This window comes from Bombina bombina, chromosome 5 (genome assembly GCF_027579735.1).
Source record: "Bombina bombina isolate aBomBom1 chromosome 5, aBomBom1.pri, whole genome shotgun sequence".
Classification (NCBI taxonomy): Eukaryota; Metazoa; Chordata; class Amphibia; order Anura; family Bombinatoridae; genus Bombina; species Bombina bombina.
In genome coordinates, this window is record NC_069503.1 from 969,116,286 (window position 1) to 969,139,317 (window position 23,032).

The 23,032-nt window shown below is 39.8% G+C and overlaps 1 protein-coding gene across 1 annotated transcript in view; it reads right to left on the reverse strand.

Annotated features, from left to right (window-relative positions):
- Nucleotides 1-21,357, reverse strand: part of CNGB3 (cyclic nucleotide gated channel subunit beta 3) — a 195,196-nt gene extending 173,839 nt beyond the window's left edge. The window contains exons 1-4 of the mRNA XM_053715907.1: nucleotides 21,302-21,357; nucleotides 19,255-19,406; nucleotides 14,164-14,388; nucleotides 43-251 (exon numbers count right to left, since the gene is read on the reverse strand). Of these exons, the coding sequence (XP_053571882.1) occupies nucleotides 43-251; nucleotides 14,164-14,388; nucleotides 19,255-19,406; nucleotides 21,302-21,357 (642 nt within the window). The remainder of the gene's footprint in view (nucleotides 1-42; nucleotides 252-14,163; nucleotides 14,389-19,254; nucleotides 19,407-21,301) is intronic.
- Between the last annotated feature and the right edge of the window lie 1,675 nt (nucleotides 21,358-23,032).

Here is a 23,032-nt window from a genome sequence, read left to right on the forward strand (position 1 = left end):
AACAAATGTATATAAAAAAAAAAATCTGTATTTTATACATACTATTATGTCTCCACCCTTAATAAATTGCAGTCGTGTCTGAAATAAAAGCATATCCAAGAGGTATATAGCATCGCACGAATAGTCAACGATCATCCAATTTAAAATATTATGAGATGTTTGAAATGGGAAGACACATCTTAGTGGTATAAACCAACAGTTCCAGTTGAAAGATAAAGCAACAAAGGAAAGCCATACAACGTAAGAAAAGTCTAAACAAAAACAAACATAATTAAATACACACACACACATATATATATATATATATAAATATATTGAAATGAGAAAAAATTATGAGAGTCAAAATTACATTATAATAACTAAAGAGCAAAAGCTGCTCGAAGATATGCTCATGTTTATATATACGTGGACTGTTTCTACTTTAGGCATGTTTATTTTTATTGTGTGGTAGCTCTCCCTATACATTGGGTAATAAACAAGTTTGTTTGAATCTTGCACCTAAGTTATCCGTGTCACATGATTATTTGTTTAATTGTCTCTAAAAGAGTGCTGAATTAACTGTGGAGGTAAAAAAGTTCATATACCTCCCCTCTTTCTATTTCTGCTTTTGATGTACTGTATATATATATATATACACACACAGTGTACAGTAGAGAAAGGAGTAATACATATTCGTACTATATCCATTTAAATTTTAATTTTATGTCCTTACAAATAGATTTTGAACCAAATGTTAAAACCACTATCCCTAATTTAACATGAGATATATTTATTTGAAACTAAAAAGATAGTAAAGAAGTTCTACAAGGTGTAACTTTTGTTGAATGGTATCACCAGATTTCTTTGCAACAAAGTTCAACTCTTTAAAATATAATAATGAACAGGACAACCTGAAATTATGATACAATTATTTACGTGCGTAAGGCATAATTAGAGTTTGTCCTACTGTTACCTTGAGGTTTTGAACAGCATAGTCACAAACTTCTATATTAATCAGAATAATGTTATCTTGTTTGCATCAAGACTTTTATAATATGGTTTCTTTTAAATAAAAAGATACTGCTCGTGGTTTACAGGCCTTCCTTTTAGTATTTTACGGAGCAGAGCTTCTCTAAAGGTGGATAAATGTAATATTTATTAAAAATTTACTCTGAGATCATGTTATTTTTTCTCTCACTTCAAAGACTACAGCAGAGATGTGTTAACAGTAAAGTATCTGAGTAATTTGTGTAATTATAAAAAAAATAGCAAATGTTTTAGACCTTGGCTGAAGAGACTTTGTTCTCAAAATTGTCTAATATTAATGTGAAAGAGCAGAACAGAAACAAACATTTTTATATGAAAAAGAAAATCTTAGAACTATTTCTGCACTATCAGTGTTCTTACTAGAGTAATTATCATTGGTTAATAGGTACTTCATGACAGAGGCCTAACTAGAAACCACAGGGCCCAGGTGCAAGAATCTAAGAAGAGCCCCGCCCCCCCCAAAAAAATGTGAATTTGCTACATATCTTTTTTTTTTTTTTTTTTACATTTAACACAGAAAAAAAAATATGTGAATCAGATTACGTCTGCAAAAGGAGGTCCCCTGTGCCCACAGTCTGTGAGATGGTCTGACCACCTATTACCGTATATAGTGACACTGTTTAACCCACCAGTACTGTATATAGTGAGTTAGCGACACAGTCTGTTTGTAATCTGCCGGTGAGATGGCTGGCCTGACCCTGACGGCTAGATTATGAGTTGTGCGTTAGGCTGAAAAGCAGCATTAACAGGTCCTAACGCTGCTTTTTCACTACCGCTTCTATTACGAGTCTTGCAGGTTTAGGGGCACCGCACACTACTTTGGCCTTACCGCAAAATGACTTACGTAAACTTCGTAAAGTCTTTTTTTATGGGACTTCCATAGCGTATTATGAGTCTGTCCTGGGAGGCCAAAAAGTGAGCAGTACACCCTCTACCTCCAAGATCCCTAATGCAATTTAAAGTCAGTAGTTAAGAGTTTTATGGTACAACACTGTAGCATAAAACTCATAACTAAAGTGCTAAAAAGTACACTAACACCCATAAACTACCTATTAACCCCTAAACCGAGGCCTTCTCGCATCGCAAACACTATAATACATTTTTTAACCCTTAATCTGCTGCTCCAGACATCGCCGCCACTAGAATAAACATATTAACCAGTAAACCGCCACACTCCCGCCTCGCAAACACTAGTTAAATAATATTAACCCCTAATCTGCTATCCCTAACATCGCCGCCACCTACATTATTCTCATTAACCCCTAATCTGCCGCTCCGGACACTGCCACTAGCTACATTATACTTATTAACCCCTAATCTGCTGCCCCAACATCGCCAACACCAACATTATATTTATTAACCCCTAATCTCCCTCCCTGTCGCCGCAACCTGCCTACATTTATTAACCCCTAATCTGTCGCTTTAACGTCGCCGCCACTATAATAAACATATTAACCCCTAAACCACCATACTCCTGCCTCGAAAACACTATTTAAATATTATTAACCCCTAATCTGCCGTCCCTAACATCGTCGCCACCTACCTACATTTATTAACCCCTTATCTGCCGCCCCCAATGTCGCTGCCACTATACTAAATGTATTAACCCCTAAACCTAAGTCTAACCCTAACCCTAACACCCCCTAACTTAAATAGAATTACAATAAATCTAAATAAATATTAATATTATTACCTAAATAATTCCTATTTAAAACTAAATACTTACCTGTAAAATAAACCCTAAGCTAGATACAATATAACTAATAGTTACATTGTAGTTATCTTAGGGTTTATTTTTATTTTACAGGCAAGTTTGTATTTATTTTAACTAGGTAGAATAGTTATTAAATAGTTATTAACTATTTAATAACTACCTAGCTAAAATAAATACAAAAGTACCTGTAAAATAAAACCTAACCTAAGTTACACTAACACCTAACACTACACTACAATTAAATAAATTAACTAAATTAAAAACAATTAAATAAATTAAATTAAATTAAATTAGCTAAATTACAAAAAACAAACAAACACTAAATTACAGAAAATAAAAACAAATTACAGATATTTAAACTAATTACACCTAATCTAATAGCCCAATCAAAATAAAAAAGCCCCCCCCCAAATAAAAAAACCCTAGCCTAAACTAAACTACCAATAGCCCTTAAAAGGGCCTTTTGCGGGGCATTGCCCCAAAGTAATCAGCTCTTTTACCTGTAAAAAAAAATACAAACAACCCCTCCAACAGTAAAACCCACCACCCATGCAACCAACCCCCCAAATAAAATACTAACTTAAAAAAAACTAAGCTCCCCATTGCCCTGAAAAGGGCATTTGGATGGGCATTGCCCTTAAAAGGGCAGTTAGCTCTATTGCAGGCCCAAACCCTAACCTAAAAATAAAACCCACCCAATACACCATTTAAAAAAAAATAACACTAACCCCCTGAAGATCGACTTATTGTTCTGAAGACTGGACATCCATCCTCAAGGAAGCAGCAGAAGTCTTCATCCAACCGGGCCGAAGTCCTCAACAAAGTCGGGAGCGCTTCTCTCTTTTTATTTATGCAAATTATGACATTTTGGGAAGTCTCCCTAAGTGTGATGCGGGAATCCAGGCGTGGACCCGTTGCTCAGTGTGCCTAGAGGGATATGGCTGCACCTCACTGACAAGGCCCACAATAGGCCGAAACGTACGTCTGGGGTTTTGCTGTTTCTCTCGTTCAGAGAGGGATTGCCTGGTATTTCGGGGCTGGACTGTACTGTGAAGTCAGGATCAGACTGATATGCTTCAGGAAAGTTCTTCTCTGTGAAAGGCACATTTTGAGCAAAAAGAGGCTGCTTCTTGGGTGGTAACTAGCCATAGAGCAAGCTATTATGCTATTGTTCGTTCCCAGGTTGAGCGCTTCTCTCTTTTTATTTATGCAAATTATGACATTTTGGGAAGTCTCCCTAAGTGTGATGCGGGAATCCAGACGTGGACCCGTTGCTCAGTGTGCCTAGAGGGATATGGCTGCACCTCACTGACAAGGCCCACAATAGGCCGAAACGTACGTCTGGGGTTTTGCTGTTTCTCTCGTTCAGAGAGGGATTGCCTGGTATTTCGGGGCTGGACTGTACTGTGAAGTCAGGATCAGACTGATATGCTTCAGGAAAGTTCTTCTCTGTGAAAGGCACATTTTGAGCAAAAAGAGGCTGCTTCTTGGGTGGTAACTAGCCATAGAGCAAGCTATTATGCTATTGTTCGTTCCCAGGTTGAGCGCTTCTCTCTTTTTATTTATGCAAATTATGACATTTTGGGAAGTCTCCCTAAGTGTGATGCGGGAATCCAGACGTGGACCCGTTGCTCAGTGTGCCTAGAGGGATATGGCTGCACCTCACTGACAAGGCCCACAATAGGCCGAAACGTACGTCTGGGGTTTTGCTGTTTCTCTCGTTCAGAGAGGGATTGCCTGGTATTTCGGGGCTGGACTGTACTGTGAAGTCAGGATCAGACTGATATGCTTCAGGAAAGTTCTTCTCTGTGAAAGGCACATTTTGAGCAAAAAGAGGCTGCTCCTTGGGTGGTAACTAGCCATAGAGCAAGCTATTATGCTATTGTTCGTTCCCAGGTTGAGCGCTTCTCTCTTTTTATTTATGCAAATTATGACATTTTGGGAAGTCTCCCTAAGTGTGATGCGGGAATCCAGACGTGGACCCGTTGCTCAGTGTGCCTAGAGGGATATGGCTGCACCTCACTGACGAGGCCCACAATAGGCCGAAACGTACGTCTGGGGTTTTGCTGTTTCTCTCGTTCAGAGAGGGATTGCCTGGTATTTCGGGGCTGGACTGTACTGTGAAGTCAGGATCAGACTGATATGCTTCAGGAAAGTTCTTCTCTGTGAAAGGCACATTTTGAGCAAAAAGAGGCTGCTTCTTGGGTGGTAACTAGCCATAGAGCAAGCTATTATGCTATTGTTTGTTCCCAGGTTGAGCGCTTCTCTCTTTTTATTTATGCAAATTATGACATTTTGGGAAGTCTCCCTAAGTGTGATGCGGGAATCCAGACGTGGACCCGTTGCTCAGTGTGCCTAGAGGGATATGGCTGCACCTCACTGACGAGGCCCACAATAGGCCGAAACGTACGTCTGGGGTTTTGCTGTTTCTCTCGTTCAGAGAGGGATTGCCTGGTATTTCGGGGCTGGACTGTACTGTGAAGTCAGGATCAGACTGATATGCTTCAGGAAAGTTCTTCTCTGTGAAAGGCACATTTTGAGCAAAACGAGGCTGCTTCTTGGGTGGTAACTAGCCATAGAGCAAGCTATTATGCTATTGTTCGTTCCCAGGTTGAGCACTTCTCTCTTTTTATTTATGCAAATTATGACATTTTGGGAAGTCTCCCTAAGTGTGATGCGGGAATCCAGACGTGGACCTGTTGCTCAGTGTGCCTAGAGGGATATGGCTGCACCTCACTGACGAGGCCCACAATAGGCCGAAAGGTACGTCTGGGGTTTTGCTGTTTCTCTCGTTCAGAGAGGGATTGCCTGGTATTTCGGGGCTGGACTGTACTGTGAAGTCAGGATCAGACTGATATCCTTCAGGAAAGATCTTCTCTGTGAAAGGCACATTTTGAGCAAAAAGAGGCTGTTTCTTGGGTGGTAAGTAGCCATAGAGCAAGCTATTATGCTATTGTTCGTTCCCAGGTTGAGCGCTTCTCTCTTTTTTTTATGCAAATTATGACATTTTGGGAAGTCTCCCTAAGTGTGATGCGGGAATCCAGACGTGGACCCGTTGCTCAGTGTGCTTAGAGGGATATGGCTGCACCTCACTGACGAGGCCCACAATAGGCCGAAACGTACGTCTGGGGTTTTGCTGTTTCTCTCGTTCAGAGAGGGATTGCCTGGTATTTCGGGGCTGGACTGTACTGTGAAGTCAGGATCAGACTGATATGCTTCAGGAAAGTTCTTCTCTGTGAAAGGCACATTTTGAGCAAAAAGAGGCTGCTTCTTGGGTGGTAACTAGCCATAGAGCAAGCTATTATGCTATTGTTCGTTCCCAGGTTGAACGCTTCTCTCTTTTTATTTATGCAATTTATGACATTTTGGGAAGTCTCCCTAAGTGTGATGCGGGAATCCAGATGTGGACCCATTGCTCAGTGTGCCTAGTGGGATATGGCTGCACCTCACTGACGAGGCCCACAAAAGGCTGAAACGTATGTCTGGGGTTTTGCTGTTTCTCTCGTTCAGAGAGGGATTGCCTGGTATTTCGGGGCTGGATTGTACTGTGAAGTCAGGATCAGACTGATATGCTTCAGGAAAGTTCTTCTCTGTGAAAGGCACATTTTGAGCAAAAAGAGGCTGCTTCTTGGGTGGTAACTAGCCATAGAGCAAGCTATTATGCTATTGTTCGTTCCCAGGTTGAGCGCTTCTCTCTTTTAATTTATGCAAATTATGACATTTTGGGAAGTCTCCCTAAGTGTGATGCGGGAATCCAGACGTGGACCCGTTGCTCAATGTGCCTAGAGGGATATGGCTGCACCTCACTGACGAGGCCCACAATAGGCCAAAACGTACGTCTGGGGTTTTGCTGTTTCTCTCGTTCAGAGAGGGATTGCCTGGTATTTCGGGGCTGGGCTGTACTGTGAAGTCAGGATCAGACTGATATGCTTCAGGAAAGTTCTTCTCTGTGAAAGGCACATTTTGAGTAAAAAGAGGCTGCTTCTTGGGTGGTAACTAGCCATAGAGCAAGCTATTATGCTATTGTTCGTTCCCAGGTTGAGCGCTTCTCTCTTTTTATTTATGCAAATTATGACATTTTGGGAAGTCTCCCTAAGTGTGATGCGAGAATCCAGACGTGGACCCGTTGCTCAGTGTGCCTAGAGGGATATGGCTGCACCTCACTGACGAGGCCCACAATAGGTTGAAACGTACGTCTGTGGTTTTTCTGTTTCTCTCGTTCAGAGAGGGATTGCCTGGTATTTCGGGGCTGGACTGTACTGTGAAGTCAGGATCAGACTGATATGCTTCAGGAAAGTTCTTCTCTGTGAAAGGCACATTCTGAGCAAAAAGAGGCTGCTTCTTGGGTGGTAACTAGCCATAGAGTATGCTATTGTTCGTTCCCAGGTTGAGCGCTTCTCTCTTTTTATTTATGCAAATTATGACATTTTGGGAAGTCTCCCTAAGTGTGATGCGGGAATCCAGACGTGGACCCGTTGCTCAGTGTGCCTAGAGGGATATGGCTGCACCTCACTGAAAAGGCCCACAATAGGCCGAAACGTACGTCTGGGGTTTTGCTGTTTCTCTCGTTCAGAGAGGGATTGCCTGGTATTTCGGGGCTGGGCTGTACTGTGAAGTCAGGATCAGACTGATATGCTTCAGGAAAGTTCTTCTCTGTGAAAGGCACATTTTGAGCAAAAAGAGGCTGCTTCTTGGGTGGTAACTAGCCATAGAGCAAGCTATTATGCTATTGTTCGTTCCCAGGTTGAGCGCTTCTCTCTTTTTTTTATGCAAATTATGACATTTTGGGAAGTCTCCCTAAGTGTGATGCGGGAATCCAGACGTGGACCCGTTGCTCAGTGTGCCTAGAGGGATATGGCTGCACCTCCCTGACGATGCCCACAATAGGCCGAAACGTACGTCTGGGGTTTTGCTGTTTCTCTCGTTCAGAGAGGGATTGCCTGGTATTTCGTGGCTGGACTGTACTGTGAAGTCAGGATCAGACTGATATGCTTCAGGAAAGTTCTTCTCTGTGAAAGGCACATTTTGAGCAAAAAGAGGCTGCTTCTTGGGTGGTAACTAGCCATAGAGCAAGCTATTATGCTATTGTTCGTTCCCAGGTTGAGCGCTTCTCTCTTTTTATTTATGCAAATTATGACATTTTGGGAAGTCTCCCTAAGTGTGATGCGGGAATCCAGATGTGGACCCGTTGCTCAGTGTGCCTAGTGGGATATGGCTGCACCTCACTGACGAGGCCCACAATAGGCCGAAACGTACGTCTGGGGTTTTGCTGTTTCTCTCGTTCAGAGAGGGATTGCCTGGTATTTCGGGGCTGGACTGTACTGTGAAGTCAGGATCAGACTGATATGCTTCAGGAAAGTTCTTCTCTGTGAAAGGCACATTTTAAGCAAAAAGAGGCTGCTTCTTGGGTGGTAACTAGCCATAGAGCAAGCTATTATGCTATTGTTCGTTCCCAGGTTGAGCGCTTCTCTCTTTTTATTTATGCAAATTATGACATTTTGGGAAGTCTCCCTAAGTGTGATGCGGGAATCCAGACGTGGACCCGTTGCTCAGTGTGCCTAGAGGGATATGGCTGCACCTCACTGACGAGGCCCACAATAGGCCGAAACGTACGTCTGGGGTTTTGCTGTTTCTCTCGTTCAGAGAGGGATTGCCTGGTATTTCGGGGCTGGGCTGTACTGTGAAGTCAGGATCAGACTGATATGCTTCAGGAAAGTTCTTCTCTGTGAAAGGCACATTTTGAGCAAAAAGAGGCTGCTTCTTGGGTGGTAACTAGCCATAGAGCAAGCTATTATGCTATTGTTCGTTCCCAGGTTGAGCGCTTCTCTCTTTTTATTTATGCAAATTATGACATTTTGGGAAGTCTCCCTAAGTGTGATGCGAGAATCCAGACGTGGACCCGTTGCTCAGTGTGCCTAGAGGGATATGGCTGCACCTCACTGACGAGGCCCACAATAGGTTGAAACGTACGTCTGGGGTTTTGCTGTTTCTCTCGTTCAGAGAGGGATTGCCTGGTTTTTCGGGGCTGGACTGTACTGTGAAGTCAGGATCAGACTGATATGCTTCAGGAAAGTTCTTCTCTGTGAAAGGCACATTTTGAGCAAAAAGAGGCTGCTTCATGGGTGGTAACTAGCCATAGAGCAAGCTATTATGCTATTGTTCGTTCCCAGGTTGAGCGCTTGTCTCTTTTTATTTATGCAAAGTCGGGAGAAGTCTTCATCCAAGCAAGGCGAAGTGGTCCTCCAGACAGGCAGAAGTCTTCATCCAGACGGCATCTTCTATCTTCATCCATCCGACAAGGAGTGGGTCCATCTTCAAGACATCCGACGTGGAGCATCCTCTTCATCCGGAATCTTCTTACTGAATGACGGTACCTTTAAGTGACGTCATCCAAGATGGCGTCCCTTAGATTCCGATTGGCTGATAGAATAGGATTGAGCTCACATTCTATTGGCTGTTCCAATCAGCCAATAGAATCTTCAGGGGGTTAGTGTTAGTTTTTTTTAAGGGTGTATTGGGTGGGTTTTATTTTTAGGTTAGGGTTTGGGCCTGCAATAGAGCCAACTGCCCTTTTAAGGGCACTGCCCATCCAAATGCCCTTTTCAGGGCAATGGGGAGCTTAGGTTTTTTTAGTTAGTATTTCATTTGGGGGGTTGGTTGTGTGGGTGGTGGGTTTTACTGTTGGGGGGTTGTTTGTATTTTTTTTTACAGGTAAAAGAGCTGATTACTTTGGGGCAATGCCCCCCAAAAGGCCCCTTTAAGGGCTATTGATAGATTAGGCTAGTTTTTTTTTATTTGGGGGGGGGGTTATTTTGATAGGGCTATTAGATTAATTGTAATTAGTTTAAATATCTTGTAATTTATTATTTTCTGTAATTTTTTTTTTTTTAACTTTAGCTAATTGTATGTAATTTATTTAATTGTATTTAATTTAGGTAAGTTATTTAATTGTAGTGTAGTGTTAGGTGTTAGTGTAACTTAGGTTAGGTTTTATTTTACAGGTACTTTTGTATTTATTTTAGCTAGGTAGTTATTAAATAGTTAATAACTATTTAGTAACTATTCTACCTAGTTAAAATAAATACAAACTTGCCTGTAAAATAAAAATAAACCCTAAACTAGCTACAATGTAACTATTAGTTATATTGTAGCTAGTTTAGGGTTTATTTTACAGGTAAGTATTTAGTTTTAGATTTATTGTAATTCTATTTAAGTTAGAGGGTGTTAGGGTTAGGGTTAGACTTAGGTTTAGGGGTTAATACATTAAGTATAGTGGCGGCGACATTGAGGGCGGCAGATTAGGGGTTAATAAATGTAGGTAGGTGGCAGCGATGTTAGGGACGGCAGATTAGGGGTTAATAATATTTAAATAATGTTTGCTAGGCGGGAGGGCGGCGGTTTAGGGGTTAATATGTTTATTATAGTGGCAGCGACATTGGGGGCGGCAGATTAGGGGTTAATAAGTGTAGTTAGGTTGCGGAGACATTCGGGGATGGAGATTAGGGGTTAATAAATATAATGTAGGTGTCGGCGATGTTGGGGCAACAGATTAGGGGTTAATAAGTATTATGTAGGTGGCGGCGATGCCCAGAGCGGTAGATTAGGGGTTAATAAATATAATTTAGGTGGCGGCGATGTCAGAGGCAACAGATTAGGGGTTAATAAGTGTAAGATTAGGGGTGTTTAGACTCGGGTTCATGTTAGTGTGTTAGGTGTATACTAAACTTTTATTTCCCATAGGAATCAATGGGGCTGCTGAGTTTTACGCTGCTTTTTTTTGCAGGTGTTAGACTTTTTCTCAGCCGGCTCTCCCCGTTGATTCCTACGGGGAAATCGTGCATGAGCATGTAGGACCAGCTCACCGCTGACTTAAGCAGCGCTGGTATTGAAGTATGGTAAGGAGCACAATTTTGCTCTACGCTTACTTCTTGCCTTTTAAAGTTTGTAAAAACCCGTAATATCAGCACTGTAGGTAAGTGAGCGATGAGATAAAACTGCTCGTTAGCACCGCATAGCTCCTAACGCAAAACTCGTAATCTGGCCGATAGTTTTTTATGTTTTCAGCTATTTGGCAGCAAAGGGCTTTAATGCACTTATATATATGTCTATATATGTATACATACGTATTTATGTGTTTATATGTGTATATATGTCTTTAAAGGGTTAGATTATGAGTGGAGCGATAGTTTGTGCACCGACTCGCATGTTAAAGGGACAGGCTAGTCCAAAATAAACTTTCATGATTCAGATGGAGAATGTAATTTGAAACAATTTTCCAATTTGCTTTTATCACCAATTTTGCTTTGTTCTCTTGGTATTCTTAGTTGAAAGCTAAACCTAGGAGGTTCATATGATAATTTCCAAGCCCTTGAAGGCCGCCTCTTCTTTCAGGGCATTTTGACAGTTTTTCACCACTAGAGGGTGTTAGTTCATGTGTGTCATATAGATAACACTGTGCACACGCACGTGAAGTTCAGGCGAGCCAGCTCTGATTCGCTAAAATGGATGTCTGTCAAAAGAACTGAAATAAGGGGGCAGTTTGCAGAGGCTTAGATACAAGCTAATCACAGAGGTAAGTGTATTTATATAACTGTGTTGGTTATGCAAAACTAGGGAATGGGTAATAAAGGGATTATCTATCTTTTTAAACAATAAAAATTCTGGTGTAGACTGTCCCTTTAACTCTGCTTGAGTTTGGCTATTTGCGCGCATTGGGTGCCGCACGTATTACAAGTTGAAAGTAAAATGTTTGTGAGCAAGAGCGATGCACACAAAAAGTAAAAGTAAGATTATTGCTACTGCGTTACTGTATTCCCCCATAGACTTCAATGGAGAGCAAAAACGTTAACCAGAGCTTGAGTGAACATGTTTACTTTCAACTTGTAATATGCGCGCTACTTCTGACGTGCACAAAGAGCCGTGATCAACCCCTTTATGCCTGCCGCGAAACTGTTAATGAGTCATTCGCAATCTAGTCCAAAGTAGGAAGCACCATCACCCAATGATCTCTAGTCAGAAGTACACAACTGCTATATTAGGTTTAACTCAATTTTATAAAATTTTTACTTCTAATTTTAAGCAAAAATCAACCAATTTAAATGCTGCTCTGTCATATGGATGATAGAAATGCCTGAAATATGATGACCCTTTAAACATGCACATTTTTTTTAATAAAGACCCATGAAGCTCTGCTGCTGCATCCATTAGGGAATCGTGCTTTGAAATAAGTGGCTGTCCTGAGTCTTACACTATGGGGGATATCTATCAAGCCGTCAACTTTGTTGAATTTGACGGCACCAATACGCTCGCCTAACATCGCAGACCTGAATACGCTCTCCATATTTATAAAAAAAGCCGGCAAAAAGCCATGCACCAAGTATGGTGCGATGAGCATCGGACTGTTGTTAACTAGCAGTCATCGATCTTGCGTCTATTTGGCTTTTTAACAACTTTATTTATACCCTGTCACTAAACTCTGCCACTATACTAAAATGTTTAACCCCAACCCGCCACTCCTGGACCCCACTGCACTAAATAAAGTTATTAACCCCTATCCCGCCGCTTCAGGACCCCGCCACCACTAAATAAAGTTATTAACCCCTATCCCGCCGCTTCCAGACCCTGCCACCACTAAATAAAGTTATTAACCCCTATCCCGCTGCTCCCGGACCCCACCTCCACTAAATAACTTTATTAACCTCTATCCCGCTGCTCCGGACCCCCCGCCGCCGCTAAATAAACATATTAACCCCTATCCCGCCACTCCTGGACCCCGCCGCCACCAAATAAAAGTATTAACCCCTAAACCTCTGGCCTCCCACATCACTTCCACTAACTAAGCCTATTAACCTCTAAACCGCCAGCCCCCCACATCGCTATAAACTAAATTAAGCTATTAACCCCTAAATCTAACAACCTGCTAACTTTAAATTAAAATTACAACATCCCTATCTTCAAATAGAAGACTTCTTGCCGGCTGGATGGATCCTTCAAGCGTGACTTCAATAACTGTAGGTGGATTGTCGGGGGTTAGTGTTAGGTTTATTTAAGGCTTTTTTGGGAGGGTTTTAGTTTTAGAGTAGGGTCTTGGCAGGTAAAAGAGCTAAATGCCATTTTAAGGGCAATGCCCATACAAATGTCCTTTTCAGGGCAATGCGGAGCTTAGGTTATTTTGACTAGAGTTTTTTATTTTATTTTTTACAGGTAAAAGAGATGATTTCTTTGGGGCAATACCCCACAAAAGGCCCGTTTAAGGGCCATTTGTAGTTTATTATAGGCTAGGTTTTTTTTTATTTTGGTGGGCTTTATTATTTTGATAGGGCTAATAGATTAGGTGTAAAAAAAAATTTATTTTTGATAATGTGGTTTGTTTTTTTCCGTAAATTAGTGTTTTTTATTTTTGTAATTTACCGTTTATTTTTTATTGTAATTTAGTCATTTTTAATAAGGTTAAATAGTATATTTAAACAATTTGAGTATGCTTAGGTGTTTTTTTTAACATATTTAGTTAATTTAATTGGTAGTTTAATTTAAGTGTAGTATAATAGTTAAGGTATGTTAATTATTAGTTTAAAAATAGTTTCTTTTAATTCTACAGGTAAGTTTAAATTTATTTGAAGATAGGGATGTTGTAATTTTAATTTAAAGTTAGTGGGTTGTTAGGTTTAGGGGTTAATAGCTTAATTTAGTTTATGGCGATGTGGGGGGGCTGGCGGTTTAGGGGTTAATAGGTTTAGTGATGTGGGAGGCCAGAGGTTTAGGGGTTAATATGTTTATATAGTGGCGGCAGGGTCTGGGAGCGGTGAGATAGGGGTTAATAACTTTAATTAGGTTGCGGCGGTGTCCGGAAACGGTGGGATAGGGGTTAATAACAATATGTAGGTGGCGATGTCGGGGACGGCAGATTAGGGGTGTTTAGACTTGGGGCTTATGTTAGGGTGTTAGGTGTAAACGTTACTTGTTTTCAACCATAGAAATCAATGCGATATCTGGCAGAATTGAACATAAGCTTTTGCTGCTTTCAGACTCCCATTGATTCCTATGGCATCCGCGGCCTCCAGGGTTGCGGATTGAAAACCAGGTATGCTGGGCCAGAATAGGGGCGAGTGTACCTGTTAACTATTTGATAACTTTAAAAAAGTGTCAAATAGTGCCGAATGTGTATTCGGAACATAATATCTAGGTTGGATCAAGCTTGCAACAATTGCGCTGCGGAATTCCAGCGTATTTGCAGTTGACGGCTTGATAAATATCCCCCTATGTATTGGCTTGCGTCATACATTTTTTTTATTTTTGTTAAAAAATATTAATGTAATCTGTTATTATCACCATCACCACATGTTAGATTTTCATTATGTTGGTGCATTTTTTTTAAATGGTGTTTTTATAGGTATAGGTCTTTTTAGCATTTGGCCTAATCATACCAGTATAGGCATCAATTGATTCCGGCATCTTGAATTTATCAATGTATCTTTTCAGTGGCGCTCTCTTAAATTTACAGCACAGCATGTCACAGTAGTGTTCCTCTTCTGGTATAGCTTCCTTTTCTGCTTCTACATTCTTTTCCTTCTTTTTTTCATCGTCCTTTTCCTCCTCTTTTGCAGGTGGAGGAGGTGGAGGAGGTGGAGGTGGCTTTTGTTTGACAGGCGCTGAAAATAGTAAGCATAAGTCTGAATATAGATTCACATTAATGTATTAACCTAAGACAAATTTCTAATATATGTGTAAATTTGTGCAATAAAATGTAAAATATATAACTTTTACCTTCACATTTAATTGATGATTTTGTGCTAAGATTTTTTTTTTTATGGAAAAATAAGTTAAAGATTGTGCATGCAAAAATGATAGCATTCATCTCATATTTCATAATTTTTGGTTAAAAACTAATTTGTGCACAGTTCAAGGAACATCTTACACAAATGCTGAATCACTTGAAATTGATGCAGCATATCTGTACAAAGCTGGCTAGAGAATATTACATGAATGTCTCTATGTAAAAAATTAAAACATTGTACCATTTCCTTAATAGCCACATCCCATTGTAAAAGGATTTTAAACAGCCAATCAGGATGCTAGTCCCAGGACTTGCAAAATAAGTGTGCATCTGACATGTGTAGGCACTGTCAGGTTATTTCCCTTTTTTCTAAAAGTAATTTTACTATGAAATCTTGTGAGATTATAGAGGAATCCCACAGTAAAGCGAGTTGTAAAGTTAGCACTCATTATGTTAATTGGGTTTTTCCACCAGATGACAATAAAAAGAGTAACTAAATAATAACTTTTCACAGAGCACTTACTCTGGTAACTAAGAATAATGTTTTGAGGTTAAATATTTATAGAGATGTTTATGTGGTATTTTCTTGTCAGTTTTTATAGATATATTGCTACAATTCTAAATTTAGCATGTGGGAATCGTGTCCCTTTAATAAATTCTGTACATCGGGGGGGGGGGGGGGGGCAGAGCTTGGCCACGCCGAGACATAGCTGCTCGGTGAGAGAGCTCTGAGGGACAGGAGTGTTTGAACACACTTTTATTTGTTACTTGAAGACTCAAAGCGGTTAAATCGAAGGGGGAAAGCTACCAGACACACTGGAGCGCATCAACAGATGCTTGGCTGGCGCCAATCCCACACTAATAAGTGGATCCACAATCAACTTTGAAAAGTGCGGCCGCCATCTTGATTACCCACGCAGATGCCGACCTGAACATAAAAGCACCAGCAAACCACAACGCTGAGGTAATTAAAACACTCACCAGTACTACAATTAAAATGGATCAAATATACAGCTTTTAGAACACCTGATGTCTCCATTACCAAACATAATATGAAAGCCACCAGTAAAACTACAGAATAGCTGGGTAACCCAGTCGCGAGCGGACTGCCATATCTTCAGTTTATAATTCACTTGTGCCTCTCGAACGCTACTGTTTTTACTTTGGGGACTGCTCAAATTAGCCTCCACTCCAAACATAGATCACATAGATAAATGGGAGACGACAGTGACGCAGCTATTAAAGGACCACTTTGGCTCACTTATGAGAGAACTCTGTGCCCTGCTTAAAATAGTGGTGAAGCTACCGCATTGTAGATCACATTCACAGGCACAGCTGAACCTGGTCCAAAAGAACAGACAAGAAGGCACTGACTTGGAGGAAATTGAAGTAAATGGACAGATAGTTCTGACGCATCGGGAAGATATTCATTATCAAACGTATACTCAGCCCTTAGGAAAATCTATTGCACCAAACTCTCCAGCAAACAACAGGGCCATGAGGACAATGCCTGACTATTTCCAAGACAAGCAGTCAAGTTCAACTGCCTTTAAAACTCCGGATGGCCTCACCTTAAAGAGGAGATGGAACACGCAGCGGTTAACAGAATATGGCATCAAACCATCTCCAACCTGGCTGAAGAGCAGACAGTTGGTCCACCACCCATGGAAATGGAAGATTTACACCCTATATGTCTACAACCTATATAAATCCGGTGTGGGTTAAACTACTGACTCTCGTCATGGTGGAGCTGAGATCCGGTACTAACACAGACTGACTTGCATGCTTCAACTATGTTATAAATAACTAGTTGCCTTTTTTTATACTTATTTACTTCTCAGTAATTTATTTCATATCTTATATTCGCAGTACTCCCAGCTTGTTCATAGGGAGACCGTTACTTGTATTCTGCTCAACTTATCATAATGAGAATTACTTTATTACCTATACTTTTTCACAACCTTGCTGCACAGAGGGGAAATGTAAAGGTACCATAGAGACTCTTAGGAGTGATAGGACCCGGGCTTCTGAAATATATTAGCAGTTGTTAATAGAAGCACATAGCTATACATAGCTAGGATCCTTTTAGTATAATAATCACAGTTGCTACTCTATAGGGCTGCTATCACCAGATGCCTATAGTTGTTCTAAAAAATCACCAAACAGAAGGTGCCGCTCATAGGGGAGATGGATGTAGCACAGACTGATTAGCATAGCACCCTAAACAGCTAACAACCTCAATTATGAGGGAATAATCGCCTTCCCTCACTACTATTTACTACAGGGGATATCACTCAGATATACACACATGACCTGTTTTGAGACCAATATCTAGGATCACATACTCCCTCTACTAAACCTATAGCCCTCCAGAGCCCCAACCCATGATATCCCAAACTGAGACCTTAAAGCCTACCTTTGCCCTTATATAAGCCTAAAGTAACAGTCCTTGTCCTGCAGACAGCGGCCGAGTGCGTGGGATAGGAAAAATCAATTCTTAAAAAAGCTTAATATCTATGGGTATATGGGATGCTAATGTATTAGTTATATACACTCACTAGCTAGCTAGCTAGCTAGCCATTGCCATTCTAAAGATATTTCTGAAGCTATACCAGGTTCATAACATAACACCCCCGTCATGTAAATGTACTAACCCAAGTAGGTACGAATACATCCCGCTTTACCTGTATGAACATTAATGTACTACAGATTTGCCCTATAGCTGTTGCATTGTTCTCTTTTGTATAGTATGTCTCTGTGTTTTATCTGGAATCTACACTCTTTTGGGACTGGTATCCTCTGTAACCTGTCTAAAGTTGATCAGCATAAATATCTAGTAGAACCATAGTCATTGTTTTAAGAAATCTTAGAAGTATTCTCAGGCTCAAAGAACAACGCCTCTGTTACCAAAATTGTTTATCTCAATTAGGCATGAAGACATTCCTGCTGTTCTAGGTGAGCATTATTGTACTGCAAACCTTGTTTCTGAATGGTTAAATTGTTCTCTTTTTATATAGTATATCTTTGGTCTCCTCCAAGCACTAATACTCTATAAGGTCAGTAGTCTTTGTAATTAGTTTAAAGTCAATGAGCATAATACCCAAGTAGTTACTCTTACAAGTGACCCCATAGTAACTACTATCAGTTTTAAGTGCTAGCCCTCTTTAACTCATTAGTATTCACGATAATAGTTACATAATGATAATCTATGATAAATATATCCACTAATAAGACAGAACATAAGAAGCACCCCTATAGCTCAAACATTTGTATACTATTTATTATGTAAGCTATACTGGCCTATTTTTTTATTTTTTACTAGTTCTCACTTTAACACTTTTTAAAGGTCCAAGAGTGACCGTTTGTTCCACTAGCTCTCCTCCTTTTTGTTAATACTATATCTTCTTCTGGATCCATGAGAGGCCCAATATAATTTCGGAGGAACTAATAGTTAACTCTCTTCAGATACACCTACCCCTCTAACCTTGCCACATGCCCTCCTCTCACTCCCCTCACCACAATTCCCTGTCATTCTAAAAGGCTATGCCCCCCCCCCTTTGACTCAGAGTGTCTCTTGTCTGCTGATTACTCAAGCTAGAAGACATAATACCTTTCACCCACACGCCCTTATAGGTACACCGGTTATTCTACTACTTCTCACTTTACTCAAACTGAGAGTGGTCAAAAAATAATCTGCCTAGCCTGCGGTCTGCAGGGACCAGTCACCCCTCTTCATATCCTAGTATTGCTTACTCTGCAAACTGCAAGTCTATAACCCCCCCACCTCTTCCTTTACCATACTACATATATTTGTCACCAAGCTAATACCTATGAGAACCACATATCCCACATAGAAAATTAGGTTTAACATCTCAGTTACAGGAATCAAACTCCAAGACCAGGAATCTCGTCATTCACCTAAAGCATATATTACTTCTCCAATGTTTGAATTTTATCCTCTAGGCACGTTGCCACGCCATGGATATTTCAACATTTCTGTTAATATGATTTTCCATCTAGGACACCAGTGACCTGTAAACCTGTTGTTTATATCCTGTGATTGTGTTTTATTTACATGTTCATGTATCTAATTACCTCATTAAAAACATATTTTAAAAAAAAAATATATATATATAATTCTGTACATCTGACCAGATAGGGGTGCTGGAGTTTAGAAATACTAAAATAAACAAGACAACTAGAATCTATTTATTATGGTCAAAATTAATGTTGTGCTACTTGTTTTTATTCTTAACAAACACATTGTAATCTATTTTCCCTGCTTACTTAAAAAAATAGGCTTAGTCATTGTTCATTCTCAGATAATATGCAGACTGTTCATCATTGCAGAGGGGGAGCAATTTTTTATAGGCCCATCGGCCCCTTACCTTTTCCCCCCTTCCCCACTGCCTGGTCTGCAATGGAGCGGTCTTGTAACATGCACTGTGGCCTCCCTCTGCTTCCTGCATTGTTGGTTCTGCGGGGCCAGGATTTCCCCCACTACATTATTGTTGAAGAATTTAACACTTTTACCCAAAAATTAACACATGCATTCTTATAACACATTGCGGATTAATTACATTTATAAGATTTAAAAGTGCATATTGATTTATATTATTATATCATTGTCTATAGTGCTTTTAAAATTGTAATATTGTTATTATTATTATCAATTATTTGTAGAGTCCCAACAGATTCCATAGCGCTAGTTTTTCAAATATACAATTAAAAACATTCATACTTGTAGTAGGACTTGGTTCAGCAGATGAAACTTCTGCATCAGCCAACTTTTCCTTGTAATGGCTGGTTCTTTCTCGCATGCGTTTAATAAGGTCTTGAAGTTGGACTTCTGCATATTCATTGTTAATGGAAGATTGTCCTTGGGCATCATCACTGCCGAAACAAAAAGGAGAATACATTGTAATTTTAAAAGCAAAAACATTTATATGAGCTGAACTTTAAGATTTGTGTGAGTAATGTTGATCCAAAAAAGACACATATTCTATTGCAAATATCAAAGTTAAGAACTAACAAATATATCTTAAAGACAATTAAATACTGTAATCTTGTATGGTCTACAAATACACAGTAAAATGACAATGCACTTAATTTGAATTTCAAATTATCAGTAGAATTTTCTCTGAGAAATTTAAAAAATTGCTTAAAGGGACAGTCTAGTCAAAAGTAAACTGTCATTATTCAGATAGAGCATGAAATTTAAACAATTTATGTTTTTTCATCAAATTTGCTTTGTCCTCTTGGTATTCTTTGTTTGATTTCTAAGCCCTTGAACATCGTCTTTTATCTCAATGCATTTTATTAGCTTTTCACAGCCAAAACAGTGCTAGTACATGTGTACCATATAGATAACATTGTGCTTACTCCCGTGGAGTTACGCATGAGAAAGTTCTAATTGGCTGAAATGTAAGTTTGTAAAAATCACAGAGGTAAAAAGTATATTAATATAACTGTGTTGGTTATGTAAAAATGGGGAATGGGTAATAAAGGGATTATCTATCTTTTTAAACAATAACATTTTTCAAGACTGTCCATTTAAGTTCTCTGCCTTTTGTATTATGTGAAAGTCATCAGCCAATCACATATTGTATATATGAATACACAGTAAACTCTTGCACATGCTCAGTAGGAGCTGGTGCCTCCGAAATTGTGCGTACATAAAGACTAAGAAGAAATTAATAATGGAAGTAAAATGGAAAGCTGTTTAAAACTGAATGCTCTCTCTGAATCATGAGTCAATAGCTTACCTGATGTTCCTCGTTGCTTCATAACATTACAGTATGTCATGAGGAATCACCCTTGAGAACTACATGAACCCCAATCACCAATCTCCCTTTATAAATTTACAAAAGTAACTAAACTTTGTATATTTTTATATTTTCTCTTTATTGAAACATAACCAAAAACACTACAAATTAATTTCCTTAGGGGAATTATAAGGAGGAGTAAACACCTTGTGATTTTAATATAATATAACATTATATATATATATATATATATATATATATATATATATATATATATATATATATATATATATATATACACGGTGAAGGAAGGCACTCACTGGTCTTTAATTCAAAAGAAAACTTTTAATAAGCGTTAAAAGTTTTCTTTTGAATTAAAGACCAGTGAGTGCCTTCCTTCACCGTGTATACTTAACTGCTGGCACCCTGGCATCAAGATTTGTAAGTGAGAGTGCTCTCTATCTACCTATATATATATATATATATGTATATATATATACACAGTATATAAGCACTCACTGGTCTTCAGGCGTCCGTGACAAAAATACTTTATTTAGTGTGATATTTCGGGACTAGATGCTGTACCTTCCTCTGACAAAAAACAAGTGAAAAAGCAAGACTTTTAAAGACCTATGGAACACTCCCCCAAAGCATAGCCAATCATGGCAGACTGTGGGCAAACATTGCTCATATGTAAAGTAGGTATCAATTAAAAAAATGTAATGTTATAGTGAATGAATACAAAAGTGGTGACGTTACATCCAACACTAAGTGAACCGATCAGCTAGATCACAGATTGCAAACCATCACACAGAACTAAAATAAATGCCACCTGTATATAATGGATACAGCAAAAGCTGTATTCAATAAGACCGCCCTCTAGAGGAACTCACCCATAGTGTTCGCCTGGGCGTAAATTATCATTATCATTGTCCACTCACGAGCGGATCACTGAGAGACCGCATGGGATACAAAACAAACCAACCAATTGGTTACTATGGGTCACTATTCTAGAGAACAGACCAAACTGGGCATGATGAAACAAACAAGCCTCCCACAGCATCAGGAGGAAGCGTCATAGCAGGGGGTGTGTCCTGTCACCAATAGCCAATGTACTGACTCAGAGGTGTAAATAGAAAGCCTGGAGGCATCAAATTTATCCAAACTTAAAACATATACAAAAGAATATGCACCTGCAGCTATATGGTATGAGTATGGTATGAAGGGCTTAGATAGAACTACACATCAGGTATTGGTGCGCTCTAAGTATCAGGAAGTGTTCATAGGACTAATAGCTCTGTTAATCCACAAATGAGTGGCTATATAAATGGATCCAGATAAATTTTATGCTATCAAGAATTGGCCCAGACCTACCACCCTCAAGTCCTTACAAAGGTTTCTTGGCTTTGCCAATTATTACAGAAAGTCTATAAAAGACTATGCTAATATCACTTCCCCTCTCATCTCTCTAACCAAGAAGGGTCAAAACTGCAGAGATTGGCCTAGCACTGCGTTGAAGGCTTTTGAAACCTTGAAATCCCCTTTTTACTCAGCTCCTATCCTCAGTCATCCAATTCCTGAACTCCAATACATCCTCAAAGTGGATGCCTCATCTATAGCTGCAGGAGCTATACTCTCCCAACCTAACTCAGACACTAGCAAAATACACCCAGTGTGGTTCTTTTCCAAAAGATTCAGTCCTGCTGAACTCAACTACGATGTAGGCAGCAAAGAACTATTAGCCATAAAACTGGCGTTGGATGAATGGAGACACTGGCTCGAAGGCACCAGTCAACCATTTCTTATCTTGGCTGACCACAAAAATCTCCTATATCTCCACACTGCTAAACACCTCAACTCTCGTCAGGCTTGGTGGGCTATGTTCTTTTCTAGATTTCATTCTGTACTATCTTATGTTCCTGGTACTAAAAATACTAAGGCAGATGCTCTGTCCAGGCAATTTATACCTACTGATTCTGTACAGTTGGATTCTGAACCCATACTTCATCCTGTCAATGTTCTTGCTCAATTATTCACCTTCACTATGCAGGCTCTTCGTTCCGCTCAAGATAATGTACCTTCTTCTTGCAAACTTCCTTCAGGAATCCTGTATGTCCCTCCTGAACTTCACCTTAAACTGCTGTGATGGGCTCATGATAGTATACTTGCCGGACATCCCGGGGTAGACAATACCATATGGAAACTCAGACAACACGTTTGGTGGTCCTCCATGGTTAAGGATGTTAAGGAATACATAGCCACTTGCAACTCTTGTGCCTCCAATAAACAGTCTAGTCGACTACCTTCTGGTTTATTACAAACACTTCCCATGTCTCATTATTCCTGGTCACACATCTCCATGGACTTTATTACTGATCTTCCCCTATCTGCTGGAAATAAGACCATATGGGTAGTTGTAGATAGATTCTCAAAATCTGACCATTTTATTCCTTTGCCTGGATTGCCTTCCGCTCAGAAGCTTTCTAAACTTTTCATCCTTTACATTACTCGATTGCATGGGTTCCCATTGGACATTGTTTCAGATAGAGGAGTCCAATTTATCTCTAGATTTTGGAGGTCTCTTTGCAAACAGTTTGGTATCAACATTTCACTCTCTACCGCTCATCATCCCCAGTCTAACGGTTAGACTGAGCGAGTGAACCAATCCCTGGAATATTTCCTCAGGCACTATGTAAATCATCAACACTCCAACTGGTCACAACTTCTTCCTCTAGAAGAACTAGCTCACAACTC